This window comes from Nyctibius grandis, chromosome 1 (genome assembly GCF_013368605.1).
Source record: "Nyctibius grandis isolate bNycGra1 chromosome 1, bNycGra1.pri, whole genome shotgun sequence".
In the NCBI taxonomy this organism is placed as follows: domain Eukaryota; kingdom Metazoa; phylum Chordata; class Aves; order Nyctibiiformes; family Nyctibiidae; genus Nyctibius; species Nyctibius grandis.
This window is the reverse complement of record NC_090658.1, coordinates 54687634-54701007: the sequence shown is the minus strand read 5'-3', so window position 1 is coordinate 54701007 and position 13374 is coordinate 54687634. Positions and strand designations below refer to the sequence as shown.

The window sequence follows — 13374 nt, the reverse complement described above, 5'->3', positions numbered from 1 at the left end:
ATGATTCGGTCGTCATCTTCCACTACAGCTTCCTGGCAAGCTGAAATGTAAATGCAAATGTTTGTATTTTTGTTCTCATTTGTCGAAACTTGAGACTTCAAACCCCAGAGCTGTCCGTGTCTAGTTAGGAGGTTGCTCTCCGCTTTTGTGGAGCAGTTAACTTGTAAAGCTAGCTGCCCTCAGTCTGGTAACCCAGCAAAAGCAGAGTTGGAATGAGTATGTGTTTGGGTTATTAATTCTCATCTCTAAGATCTTGTGGTATTTCTGTTCCTTCATCTTTTTTTCAGATGTTAAGCTTCCTTTCACACAGGACTGGTCTTCCCCGGAGAGCTGGTGTGAGCTGTATTTGGAGCACAGCCCCTAATTTGAGTCCCAAGCATTGACAACAATCCCTTCTGTCAGTCAGTCCGGCTGGTGCCTGCAGCTCGACTTCTCTGGACATTGCAGCACTGGCGGACAGGGTCGCTTGTGAATAGGCCTTTCTTTGCAGCCACGTGCTCGCTGGAAGTGGGGCCACCCGCGTTCTGCGGGCTTTAATTGGGGTACTGCAATCGAGCTAATTTTGCTCTAGGGACAGTCACAAGCCTTCAGCCTTGTAGAGACCACCTTTAAAAAAAGCACAGTGAACTGCAGGCCAACATAAGTGAAAAAGGAGCGCTTGGTTGGATCCATTGTGCCATGCCATTGCTATCCCATGAGTGGCCCGTGACCACGGACCTGAAGAGCGCGGGTGTGGGAAGGTGTGCAGAGGAGTGCTGGAGCGTGCTGCTGTCCTCACCTCGGCTCCACCCGGCTCTCCGCTAAGCTGAGGTTCACGTGATGTGTTTGGATTTGGAGCATATCACTCGGTTTCAGAGTCATGACTTTACCTTCATGTGTTACACCTATTTCTGAACAGGTTTACTACATGAAATTTAACAGTTTCCAGAAATGAGAGGAGGTGGACTGATAAAGTAAATAGGCAGATTTCATATTGTTCTAATAAAATGATAGTTTCCTGTCTTGCCCTTCTCTCATTACTGTTTCCAGCTGCTCTACTCTTAACTGGCAAAGCTTATCGGGGAATAAACAGACTCTGTCTGGGGAAGATAGTCCAAAGTGGGAATTTTTGGTAACCCTTAGCGAGTGGCCTTAGAGAGTTTGAGTAGCTGCAATTCAGATGTCACCTCATCTCTTTGGAAGTCATACACATTTTCTTATTGCCCGCAACAGCGAGCAAATGAAGGTTAAGTTTTGGGGTTGCTTTTTCTGTTTGCTGTTCATTTTCCTCCGCAGCACTGCAGCACTAATTATCCCTGCTGAGTGTGCAAACCTTGTGAAAGCAGCTCGTTGTGCGCATGGGATGAGCGGGCGCACCCTCAGCCGCTGGAAGAGCATCCAGTTGCGCAGGCAGATGCATGGGGCTTGTGGCACAGGTGGAGAGTCAAGGTTTCTTCCCCACCTTGTTGGGAAGTGATGGATGGTGAGGAGGCAGCTAGAGGAAGACGTATGCTCTCTGGCCGAGTGTAGTGCCGTTACTTTGCTTCTGCTGCTCCAACAAGTGACATGCGAGTTGGCTTCCACCTGTATTGTACACAGTAGTTCTGAGAAACTGCAAGCTGTTCCGAATTTTGGGAACAAGAGCGCCACAAAACTTTCTGGGGAATTTGAGGTAACTGTTGCACATGTGAAATTGCACTTTAAAGAAGTAGAGAGTGTGTTTCAGAGTCTGAGGTTTAACAGGCTTTCACTTTGATTTAAACTGGAATGTTTTTTTCCAGTTCTCTGGAAGTGATACTTTATTAAAATGGATCTGCCTCTTCAGCATAGTTAAGAACTCAGAGACCAGGACCACATAATTATTTCCAAATGGCAACAGTTTCAGTAAGGCGTGGCTTCTAATTAAAAGATTTCCTCCTAGCTCATGTACTAAAACTCTACATTGCAACTTGTGTATATTATTAGCATGGTTGTTTTTGAATTTCTTGATTGCTTAGTTGTTTTCTTAATATTCAAGGCATAATTTTATATTTGTGTTGCATCTATTAGCAGTAACAATGAAATAACAAACTGCAGTGTATTCTTGTTCTTCTCTCAGAATATGCACAAAGTGTAGATTGTTACCTTTTAAAGAACGTATACAATAACATGTATGCTCTTTCATAAATTACACAAATAGAGAAACAAAATTACTCCATCCTATCTTTTGGACCTATTTTAAGTGTGTGCATATTGTACCAAAAAAGCTCTTAATTCACCTTGCCCAGCCCTCTATGGCATACCTATCTGAAGCTTAGAAGGATTTCTCATGCCACTTAAAATCCAGCTTTTTTGTTTTGGTTTGGGTTTTTTCCTTATTTACCCATCATTTTAAAAGTATGAATTTTGACTGTAATTAACAGATGATTACAATTAGATTCCTGGCTGTAGCGATTTTATTAACAGGGTAGCAATCCTGCCTAGCAAAGCAGACATTTGGGACTGAGCAAACCATGTTTCTGCCTCCAGTATATCTTAAAAAGACCAACTGGCAGAGTGTCTTTGTGGGTGGCGTAAACTCGCCTGTTAAAGTCATTTGGCTGGAATTGTTTGCAGTCCAGCTGATTGTGCTTATAAGCAAGAAGTTTAATGTTTTAAATTGCTGTTAGTCACTGTCAAGGAAAGCAGGGCTACTCCCAAGTAAATAAGGTCAGTGAAACGTATGTAATGACTGGTTATTGGAGAAGTGGGCAGCTGCTTGGGAGAACCAGATGGAATATGAATGTATGTGGGTGGGAGGGAATTGAGGCAGATAGTGCCTGGGGATATATTGTTCCTCTGCTATGCGTTGCTGTCCCTGCCTTCTTTCTCTGTGTAGGAATTAGTGAGAATCCACCTGTTTCTGAAGAGCTACTGTGGTGCTGTAGTTCCCAGCTGTTCTTGTGTGCTTGGGGGCTAATGGTTAAGAGGATGACCCAAGAGCTGTGTGCTGGATGTGCTGCAAGGAGAGGGTCTCCCTCAGAGTTGTGGTGTTACCTTTGTGTTAGAATTTTAAAATTTATTAACGTCTTTTCCTTTGTCTCCACCATAGGATGGGTCACTGGGAAATATCGATGACCTGGCACAGCAGTATGCAGACTACTATAACACCTGCTTCACGGATGTGTGTGAGAGGATGGAAGAGCTGCGCAAACGGAGGGTTTCCCAAGACCTTGATATGGTATGTAGAGAAGTTATGACTTTATTAACAAATGATTGCTATTCATGCCCCAGATGAAGAACCAATATTTCAGCTTGAAGAATTCTACCCAGGGAAATAACTATATGTGATAGTGTTCACGCACACAAACATTTCAGCCAACTCAATTAAACACTTGGAAATTAGCAGGATTAGTTTTTTTCTAGGTATTTGTTATGATTCATTAAGCCTTGGAGTCTGCATTTCTTAGTTCTTCTTTAATTAGAGTAGTTTTTGCTTGCGCACGTTTACTTGCAAACCTCAACTCTTAGATGCAAGATAGTGTCTGACGAAAGTATCATTTCCTTGCTCCAAGGTGCTGCCAGTGTGAGCACAGCGAAACTGCATGCTGTTTTTCAGTTGCACTGCGCAAACTGTTGAAGTACTGCTTCTCAGAATTCCAAGGTGCAAATACTGGTTTCAGGCTCCCAAATGTAAGCAATCTTCAATTTTGTGAACCCTTTTCCATTATTACACATTACAGAACCTGTAGTGGGGGACATTTGAGTCACTAAGTCCTTCGTACTGGAAGGGACCTCAGGAGGTCTCTAATCCAACCTTTGGCTCAAGGCAGTGTCAACACTGAATTCAAACCAGATTTCTTAGGGCTTTATCTGCTTGGGTTTGAAGACCTCCAAGGAGGGAGGCTTTGCAGCCTCTCTGGGCAACCTGTTGTACTGCTTCACTGTCTTCATAGTGAGCTTTTCTTTTTTTCCTAATATTCTATGAGGTAGCCCCTATGGAATTTATACCTGTTGTCTCTCATTCTCATGCCATGCATCACTGTGAAGAACCAGGCTCCATCTTTTTGATAATCTCCCCGTAGGTACCAGCAGGCTGCCAGTAGGTCTCCTCAAAGCTGTCTTTTCTCCAAGCTGAATCTCCCAGCTCTTCTTGCAGGCCAAGGGCTCAAGTCCTTGAGCACCTTGCCCCTCCGCCAGACTTACGAAAGTTTATCAATGCCTGCCTAGCACGCAGGACTGCAGAGCCAGAGGTGTTGGTCCAATCATGGCCTCACGGGTGGCAAGGGAAGGGGAAGAATTGCTTCCCTCGATCTCCTGGCTACCCTGCTGTTGACATGGTGCGGGATGTTGCTGGCTGTCATTGCTGCCCAGGCATGCTGCTGGCTTGTGCTAAGCCTACGCTCCTCTGGGCCTTTTCTGCAGAACAGGCTGGCCCAGCCAGTCAGTCCCCAGCCTGTGCTGGTGCACGGCCTCACCCCTCCTCAGGAGCAGGACTTTGCATTTGTCCAAGTTGAATTTCATGAGGTTCCGTGAATGGCAGCCCTGCCGTCAAGCATACTGACTGCAACCCAAGGTGGGCATCATCCATTACCTTGACAGGGGTGCCCTCTATTTCCTCCTCAGTTATCTAACAGGATAGGTCCCTGCACTGCTCTGCTGTAACTGGCCTCCAAGTGCGGCACATTAAACACTACTCTTAAAGTCCAATTAGTCAGTTTTTCACCCATTCAGTTGCATAGACTCCCTGGGGAGTCCCACTTTAGCCAAAACTAATCTATGTGCAGGTCATCTCCATACCTCATTTTTGTTAGGTTTAAGAAGGAACCTTTTAGGAGGCCTGTCACAAAAACATCATGTGTTTTTGCTTGTTGGACAATTTCCTTACTGTCCTGTAACATTAGTAAATGCTTGTCACTACTTACGGTATGTATGTATTACTGATTGCTGTGCTTTTCTCAGTGTAAACTTATTTGTTAGTTTTCATAACATTCATAAAGACCATCTGTGACAGAGAAAAAAGCTTTTAGGTCTGCTTTGTTAGCTTTTCAGTGTTAAGTTTGTGTTTCCCAACAGTATCGTATGTTTTTACATACAGACTTACAGATACTTCCTTCAAGTCTTGTCTTGCACAAAACGGTTTACTGAAGGAATTATTTTTTTTGTCACTTACGGTTTTGCTGTGGTAGTAACTTTTGTGTAACACATACAGAAACTCATAACCAAAGTATGGTTAATCTCTCTATTGAGGCACAGCACTGTGTCAGAGCCAGCATGGGATCTGATCAGTTCTGCAGTTCCTCTACACGATCAAATCCTTTAAGACAAATTTGGGAGCTGAAGTTGTGTAATTGTGTCTTCTACCTTTGCTTCCCCAGATCCTAGCACTGACTAGCAGCAGGGAGTGGTTTGCATCCTTTCTCCAGCAGCTGTACCTGATGACGTGGATTACTTAAGGCTGCTTGCTTTCTTCTTGGGATGCCAATTTAGCAACTGAGAGGCTTCCAGAGCTTGTACAGACTACAAACTTCAGTTACACAATGAATGGCTGCAGGATCAAGGCAGGGAGAGTCATCTCCTCTGCCCCACTGAAGTTTGCTAGTTCCTTCTTTATTTTTAAATGAAAAAAAAAAAGTCAAATGTATTTTGCGGATTTATTTCTGCCAAGAAGTTCCAAGTGTTAAACAAAAGGTTATTGCAGGAAATACCTTTGTAGACAGACCATTGAGGCTTCTGTGCAAAGAAGCTGATGGCACAGACTCGTGGTTCTTGTGAAAACCACCACGCTCGGCATACCTGGTATTCTGGGTAGCTGTTGGCAGCAACAAACTCCTCTTTCCTGGCACGCTTGGAAGGCACCTCCTGTGCTGTGTAATGAAGCATGCCTTATGGTGAGAGAGGACTCCCTTCCATTTAGACAGATGGGCCTAATTTGGCTCCCTTCACTTCCAGATCTGTAGAAGCCAGGCTGGGGAAAGCCATGTGAGCTTAATTAACTCACATCAAAGGTGCAGAGCTTCACGCTGGTTTAAATAGATGGGAGCTAACCCAAGACAGACCAGTGAGTGATGCACTAGCTTGTTCTGCTGAAGAGAAGCTATAGTCAGAGAAAGAGGCTGTGTGAAAAGACATCCTGGAGATTCCTCTTCAGTGGCTCTCATATTGAGTTTGCTCAGTCTAGTAGTCCAGTAATGACTTCTTGAACTGTCAGGTCAGAAAGAAAGTATTGCAATTGAAAATGAAATTAGCGCTCAATTTTTGCTACGTCCATCACCACTATAATACAGTTTCTGGGCATCAGATAGCCATTCTGCTGATAACACATGAGACTATAGATATTAGCTCACTTCCACAGCGACAGCATCCAAACAGCACTGACTGCAGCTGAAACTTGCTCTCATCAATAAGTAGGCAGGCTTGACTCTAGGTACACAGGGAGTGGAAAATGGCCATGTTGACTAGAATGCATTTTCAGTGTGATAGTGTGCCTATTTATAATCTGCTGTAGAAACAGGAGTTGGTTTAAACATAAGATCTGCCAAAATGACTGCAAAAGTACTAATGTGAAAGAACAGAAGAGTGACTCATTTGTGGTGATGTTTTTTCTTCTCTTTACAACTTGAGGAAAGGTAGTATATTTGCAGAGGTTTTGGAATAGTGAATGGGGAGTAATGCTGGGGGAGATGCCAGCTTCATAGCATATCCCAGATGTGCTAGGATAGCAAAATATATGCAACAGATAGCAAATACATGCAGCCCCAAAATTATCATGTGCCAATATTGTCGGGCTGTTAGTCTAGCCTGGCTTTGCTCTGCTGTACGTTACACTGCTAGTAGAGGTGAGGAGGGACAGTGCTGTCTATATGCCTTCAGTAAGGCATTCGACACTGTCTCCCACAGCATCCTCCTAGACAAACTGGCTGCCCGGGGCTTGGATGGGTGGACTCTTAAATGGGATAAAAACTGGCTGGATGGCCAAGCCCAGAGAGTGGTGGTGAATGGGGCAAAGTCCAACTGGCGGCCGGTCACTAGCGGTGTTCCCCAGGGCTCAGTTCTGGGGCCGGTGCTGTTCAATATCTTTATAGATGATCTAGACGTAGGGATTGAGTGCACCCTCAGTAAATTTGCAGATGACACCAAGCTGGGTGGGAGTGTCAATCTTCTGGAGGGTAGGAAGGCCCTACAGAGGGATCTGGACAGGTTAGATAGATGGGCTGAGACCAACATCATGAGGTTCAACAAGAACAAGTGCCGGGTCTTACACTTCGGCCACAACAACCCCATGCAGCTCTACAGGCTGGGGGAAGAGTGGTTAGAAAGCGGCCCGGCGGAAAGAGACCTGGGGGTGCTGATCGACAGCTGGCTAAACATGAGCCAGCAGTGTGCCCAGGTGGCCAAGAAGGCCAATGGCATCCTGGCCTCTATTAGGAATAGTGTAGCCAGCCGGTCTAGGGAAGTGATCGTCCCTCTGTACTCGGCCCTGGTGAGGCCGCATCTTGAATACTGTGTCCAGTTCTGGGCCCCGCACTTCAAGAAAGGTGTTGAGGTGTTGGAGCGAGTCCAGAGGAGGGCGACCAAGCTGGTGAAGGGTCTGGAGGGTCTGTCCTACGAGGAACGGCTGAAGGAGCTGGGGTTGTTTAGCCTGGAGAAGAGGAGGCTCCGAGGTGACCTTATTGCAGTCTACAACTACCTGAAGGGAGGTTGTAGTGAAGTGGGAGTTGGCCTCTTCTCCCGGGCAATAGGACAAGAGGACACAGCCTCAAGCTTTGCCAGGGGAGGTTCAGGTTGGACATTAGGAAGAATTTCTTTTCAGAAGGGGTTATTAGACATTGTAATGGGCTGCCCAGGGAGGTGGTGGAGTCACCGTCTCTGGATGTGTTTAAGAAAAGACTGGACATGGCACTTAGTGCCATGGTCTAGTTGACAGGGTGGTGTCAGGACAACGGTTGGACTCGATGATCCCAGAGGTCTCTTCCAACCTGGTTGATTCTGTGATTCTGTGATATACCCTCTCTTCCCAGCAGTGGCGGCGTGCCAGAGCTGGAGGTGGGCAGTACTTCTGCTCTTCCTCCACGCCCCCCCATATGGTCTTCTCCCTCTCTTTAGCAAAGTACTAGAACAGAGCAGAGTTGATGTGCCTGTAGTCCTTGTGCAAATTTCCAGGGTTTTGCTGGAGTGAAGGTTACTGAATCACGAGAATCATAGAATGGTTTGGGTTGGAAGGGACCTTAAAGATCATCTAGTTCCAACCCCTGTGCCACAGGCAGGGACACCTTTCCTCTAGACCAGGTTGCTCAAAGCCTCATCCAACCTGGACTTAAACACGACCAGGGCGGGGGCATCCGCAACTTCTCTGGGCAACCTATTCCAGTGTCTCACCACCCTCACAGTAAAGAATTTCTTCCTAATGTCTAATCTAAATCTACCCTCTTTCAGTTTAAAATCATTCCCCCTCGTCCTGTCACTGCTTGTCCTCATAAAAAGCCCCTCTCCCGCTTCCCTGTAGGCAAAGAAGGAGGTACCATAGGATAAACCCAAACCCTGCACTGAGATCAGGTCTAAATGAGGAATAAGGGGGTAGGATGGGAGAGTCTCTGTTGACAGCTATCTCAAAGCTACAGATACTATGTGCAAAAAACTTCATAAAGCGAAAGGTATTGGGATACATCTTTAGATTTTATAATCATGAAAGATCAGGCAGTCAGAGCTGGGAGACTACAGCTTGATTTTTGGATGGCAGTTCTGATGTCTTCCTCTGAAATGCAGTATGAGTGATAAATAATACGTAGCAGAAACACGAAAAGCCAAAGTTAGGTTTAGAGCTGCTTTTACTGAATGCTCTGAACAAAGAGAAAGAGTGGGTTACCCCAGGGGTCAAAGTGTTCTCTGGAAGTTGCACAGAGAGGCTGCGTCAGGAGGAGCAGCGTACAAACAAAGAAAGGCCTGAGCTGGCAGAGCTTTGCCAGGAACATGTCTTTAGCGCCGGCTCGCCCAGATTGCCCTTTGTAGCGTTTTCACTGGAAGGACAGAAATATGAACTGTTTATTGCTGATTCTGTACACTTTGAAATAATTTTAAGCTGTTTGGGAGCAAGTGTTGATATCTTGATCGTATTTTGTACTTTCTAATCAGCTCTCCAACCTTTCCTATCAGACCATGGCCATTTCAGTCTAGATATCCTGTTCTGGAGTTGAATTTTTAAGAAAAATCACTTGGTAAAATTGTTGGGAGAGCAGCATATCTTATAACAAAACAGTAGCTGCAGATGGATCTGAACACAGAATATTTTTCCAAATGGTAGTGCTGTCAAGGACTGTTAGTTGTCCCTAACCACGATAACTGCTTTTTGCATTTGGAATTTTACCCGTTTTTGTAATGGAAAATGTGCTTGGGTTTGGACATTAAAGTTTGTGAACAGCATGGGAGTTGCCCACATTTCCAAGCACTTGGCCTATTCCTGTGCACCATGTGTTTTTTTGGCTGAGGAGAAACTGCAGCTGGAGTAGATACAGTGGATTTTCAGGCCCATAATGGATGTATCACTGGTAATACTGAGCTGGACATCTGCTAAAATGCAGTTCTGGCCAGAAAAGTGACTCTATGAGAATAGCACCTTATTACTGCTCGTATCTGCTTCCTTGGTGTCTTCGGGATCATATCTGCTTGGCTTACTGACAAAACGAGGTTCGCCTTGCCTGTCAGCAGAGCAGGACAGCATTGATATAGCTGTGAAAGAGCAAACTGCGTTCTGTTGTCTCATCCATCACTGACAGCGGCCAGCTAACTGCTGCTGCCAAGGCCTGTATTGTAGCTGGTGATCTTGAAGTCAAAGAACAGCTTGAGGTTTTCTGACAGACTCTGACAGCTACAGTTGCTGCACTGAGAAGTTGCACTGATCTTTTGATTTGTAAATTACATAAATTTAAAATGAATGCCACTGGAAAGCTATAAGGTACACAAGTATACCTTTTTTTCCCCCCATCCATTTATTTAATTTCAATGTGTAAGAGGGGAAGTGTTCAGAATCTATCTATATACATCGTGGTAAAGTACAGTGCCTGTTTTTGACAAATTGACTTGCTTATTCCCATGTGTTTTTATAGTACCTGCACATGTGCACATGCAAAGTCAGAAAATAGAAATGAACGCAAAACGAACATAAGTTTCTTGCCTTGCTGCCCAACATGTAGTTCTCATAAGTCTTGGCTATGCATGGTTTTGAAAGATCCTCAGCAACCAGTTGTTTGATTACAAATAGAGTTGACCATCTAGATAATGTCAACACATATAAATAGTATATGTCCAGCAAGGCAGAGTGGAGGAAAAGTGGCAAAAATAGAGTAATTAGTAATTTGAGTGATAAAGTAATTAGGTTTTAACATTTTTAGAGGTGTATTTGGCTGATATGATACTGCTCATTGGCAATACCGTAAGACTACTTGAGAAACTAGCCAGCCTTCACTGAAGGAGACTAAAATACCCAGAAGAATTGCAGTCAGTGACTGATGTGTATTTAAGAAATCTCCGTGGGAGTTAGCCACTGAAGCTGGAGTTACGATGCTGAACATCTTTGTGAAGTCTGTACGTGCCTGCTCTATAGCTGGCTTTAGCCCCGTCTGCTGTTCTTTGTATCTTACATACGCTAAAATCTCAGGATCCTAAAATAGACTGCATGTTCCTTGCTGTAAGATTGTCAGCTCTGCTTTGCAAATGCAATACTGGCTGCTTTTACCTTTGTCCTGAGAGGACACCTCTATATCTTGCTACAACTGGATCCCACTGTTTTGTTTCGTCTTGCTGGCTGCAAGAGGCCCTCCAAAGTATAAACAACATCTGAGTTGGATTAAAAAGGTATCTACAGCACAAAGAAAGAGCTGGAGAACACACAGATAAGACTTCTCAAATTTTGGAGAGTTTCCAGGCCTTATCAGGCAAACACACAAAAGAAAAAGTAGCAGCAAAAGACATGGACTTTCAAGCATTACTTTTTTTTTTTTTTTTTTTATCCAGGATAGCTTGAAATAGAGGGGGTTTTGCCTGAATATGAGATGCATAAAGTAGATTTACATAGAAAATATGTAATGGATACTTACTGTGTGTGCAGCCTCAGTCTCTCAACATTTTAGGCTTTATCTTCATAAGTTAAATTAGTAGTAATTTTTTCATCATTAATGGAGCTTTTCAAAGGTAGACACAATGGAAATTCTGGAACAGACTGGCTATTTTTAGTGTGTCATGTATCACACACCAAGACAGCAAAGGCATTTAAATACAGAGCTAGCATTAAGCATGGAAATAAAGCAAGGATTGTTCCATACACAGCAAAGTGAATACCATTCTTAAACAGTTCTTAGTCCACTTAGTACTAGCAGACTAAGTAAAAATCTCTCAACTTTCTGTAAGCTAATTATCTCCTGCAGTCTCACCACTGTTTTTGTTGGAAGCCCATTTATGAATAATCCCTTAAGCAAAATCTGTCTGTTTATAGGCAGACTTTATAGGCTGGAGACTCAGCAGACTGCACAGCTGTGGTGGGTTGGGTGACCTTATGTTCCTTTCATAAGTTTGGAGGGTCCTTGCTTTTTGGAGCAGGATCTTCAGTTTAACACCTCTAGTCTTCTGAAAGTGTTTGTATTTTGGGCAATGTCAGTGTTACGGGAAGAACAGGTTGTCAAAGGTAATTGTTATTTTTTCTGAACTGGCAGTACTGTTATGAATAAAATAATATTTACGTTATAAATAGAAAAGATAACTCACTTCTGGTAGTCTGACTGGTAATTGTGGAGGGGAGAAATTCTTCTTAGTGTTATGAATGTTTTTCTTAATCTTTTATTCTTAATCTTTTAGCATCATCTGTAGTGGTTTTCTTGTCCCTTTACGTTCAGCAGGACTTTTACTTTGAACCTAAGATCAGTTGAATAGATTCTTACTGTGCTGTTCTTTTATCCTAGAAGCAGTGAGTATCTGCTGGAACTGACAGACTAGATTTGTATTAACTCTGTGATTTAATCTCATCAGAGCCTGAGGACTTTAGAGGGAGGGGGGAATTGGTTGACTAACTTCAGCTCCCTTTGTGTGTTTTTTCTTTTTTTTCCTTTCTCCCCTCTGAATTTAAAAATGACAGCAAAAATGGAAATGTATAGCATCATGCTATCTGGACCATTAGGTAAATTTCATTACAAAGGATACCATTGTTAAAAAAGAAAGCAAATTAAATTGTCATTTAAGAAGGTGCATCTCTGAGAAAAAACCAAAACAAAACAGAAAAAACAACAAACAAAACCCCAACACCTAAACTCTGTGATGAACAGTTTCTGTGGCATGCAGCCCAGCTTGCCATTCACATATTACTAGAAGAATTCCAAAATACCCAGCTGAGTGGCGTTACTCTGGGAAGAACAGCAATGTATATTGGCTGGGTCAGAAGCGTGTCAGACTTTTGTAATGTGGTAGCAGCTAAACCAACAGAAGAATGAACTTAGAAAGTGTAATGTCTTGTATTTAGGTTATTCCTCTTTGTCCTTTAAGCTTGACACCCCACGCAGCCTCTGTGTACTCTCCTTCTGTCCCCCAGCCACTGCTCACCAGTTCATCTATGTGTGCTGAAGATGGCTGACGGCAACTTCAGATGTCCAGTAATTGTTGCACTAGCTTGCATTTCTTCTAAGTCCTTGAGTAGAGGAACACCACCCCAGGTCCTCAAGGAATAGTAAGGATATTGCTCAAGACAGAAGTCTTGAAGTTAGTGAGGTATTCAAAAACCACACTTTTAAGAACTGTAACAGCCTTGCAGGTCATCAGGGAAAACAAACAGGTCTTAATCAAGAATAAATCAAGAGCATGTTGTGATGAGAATGAGAAACACATCACGAGTGTTTGTGCACATCTGGATGTGCTTTGGAACATCTGTTTCCCCACAGCAGAAGGATGCTCCTCCAACAAAGATGCCCAGAGGAAGGCAAGCCTGCATCTGCGAATTCAAAGGGGTTGGTTTTTTTGGGGGTTTGTTTTTTTTTTTTTCCCATCCTGGCCCTGATCTTCATGGTGTAGGTTCTGATGCTGCACAGCTACTCTCCTTTGATCTCTCCATGCTTTATCTTCTCTGTGTTGTGTAGGTTTCCTGTTTTAGCGGTGTCGCCTGAAGCACACAGAGAAATGCTCAGTTTCAAACAATATGGTCTGTGACTTTTGTGTTTAAAGAACTCAAGCAGTGTGAAGAGATGTGATTTTTTTGGTGATTGATCAGTCTTTTCCACAAAATAATAAAAAGGAATGGCTATCAGCTGGAAACCCCTCTTCTTGACTCTCATATGTCATATCCCTCTTGATTTATATTTTTAGGTTTCCCCCAACAGTTTAGATTGCAGCTGTATCTTACATAAGGGACTACATCCAGATTTTCCTTGACTCTGTCTTTTTTAGCTGTTTAAGCAAGTT

At 43.6% G+C, this 13374-nt stretch overlaps 1 protein-coding gene across 2 annotated transcripts in view; it reads left to right on the top strand.

The window, feature by feature from the left end:
- Positions 1 to 13374, top strand: part of SASH1 (SAM and SH3 domain containing 1) — a 126360-nt gene that overhangs the window by 22022 nt on the left and 90964 nt on the right. For both annotated transcript variants that reach the window (XM_068405303.1, XM_068405292.1), the window contains exon 2: positions 3050 to 3178. In XM_068405303.1, the coding sequence (XP_068261404.1) occupies positions 3050 to 3178 (129 nt within the window). The remainder of the gene's footprint in view (positions 1 to 3049; positions 3179 to 13374) is intronic.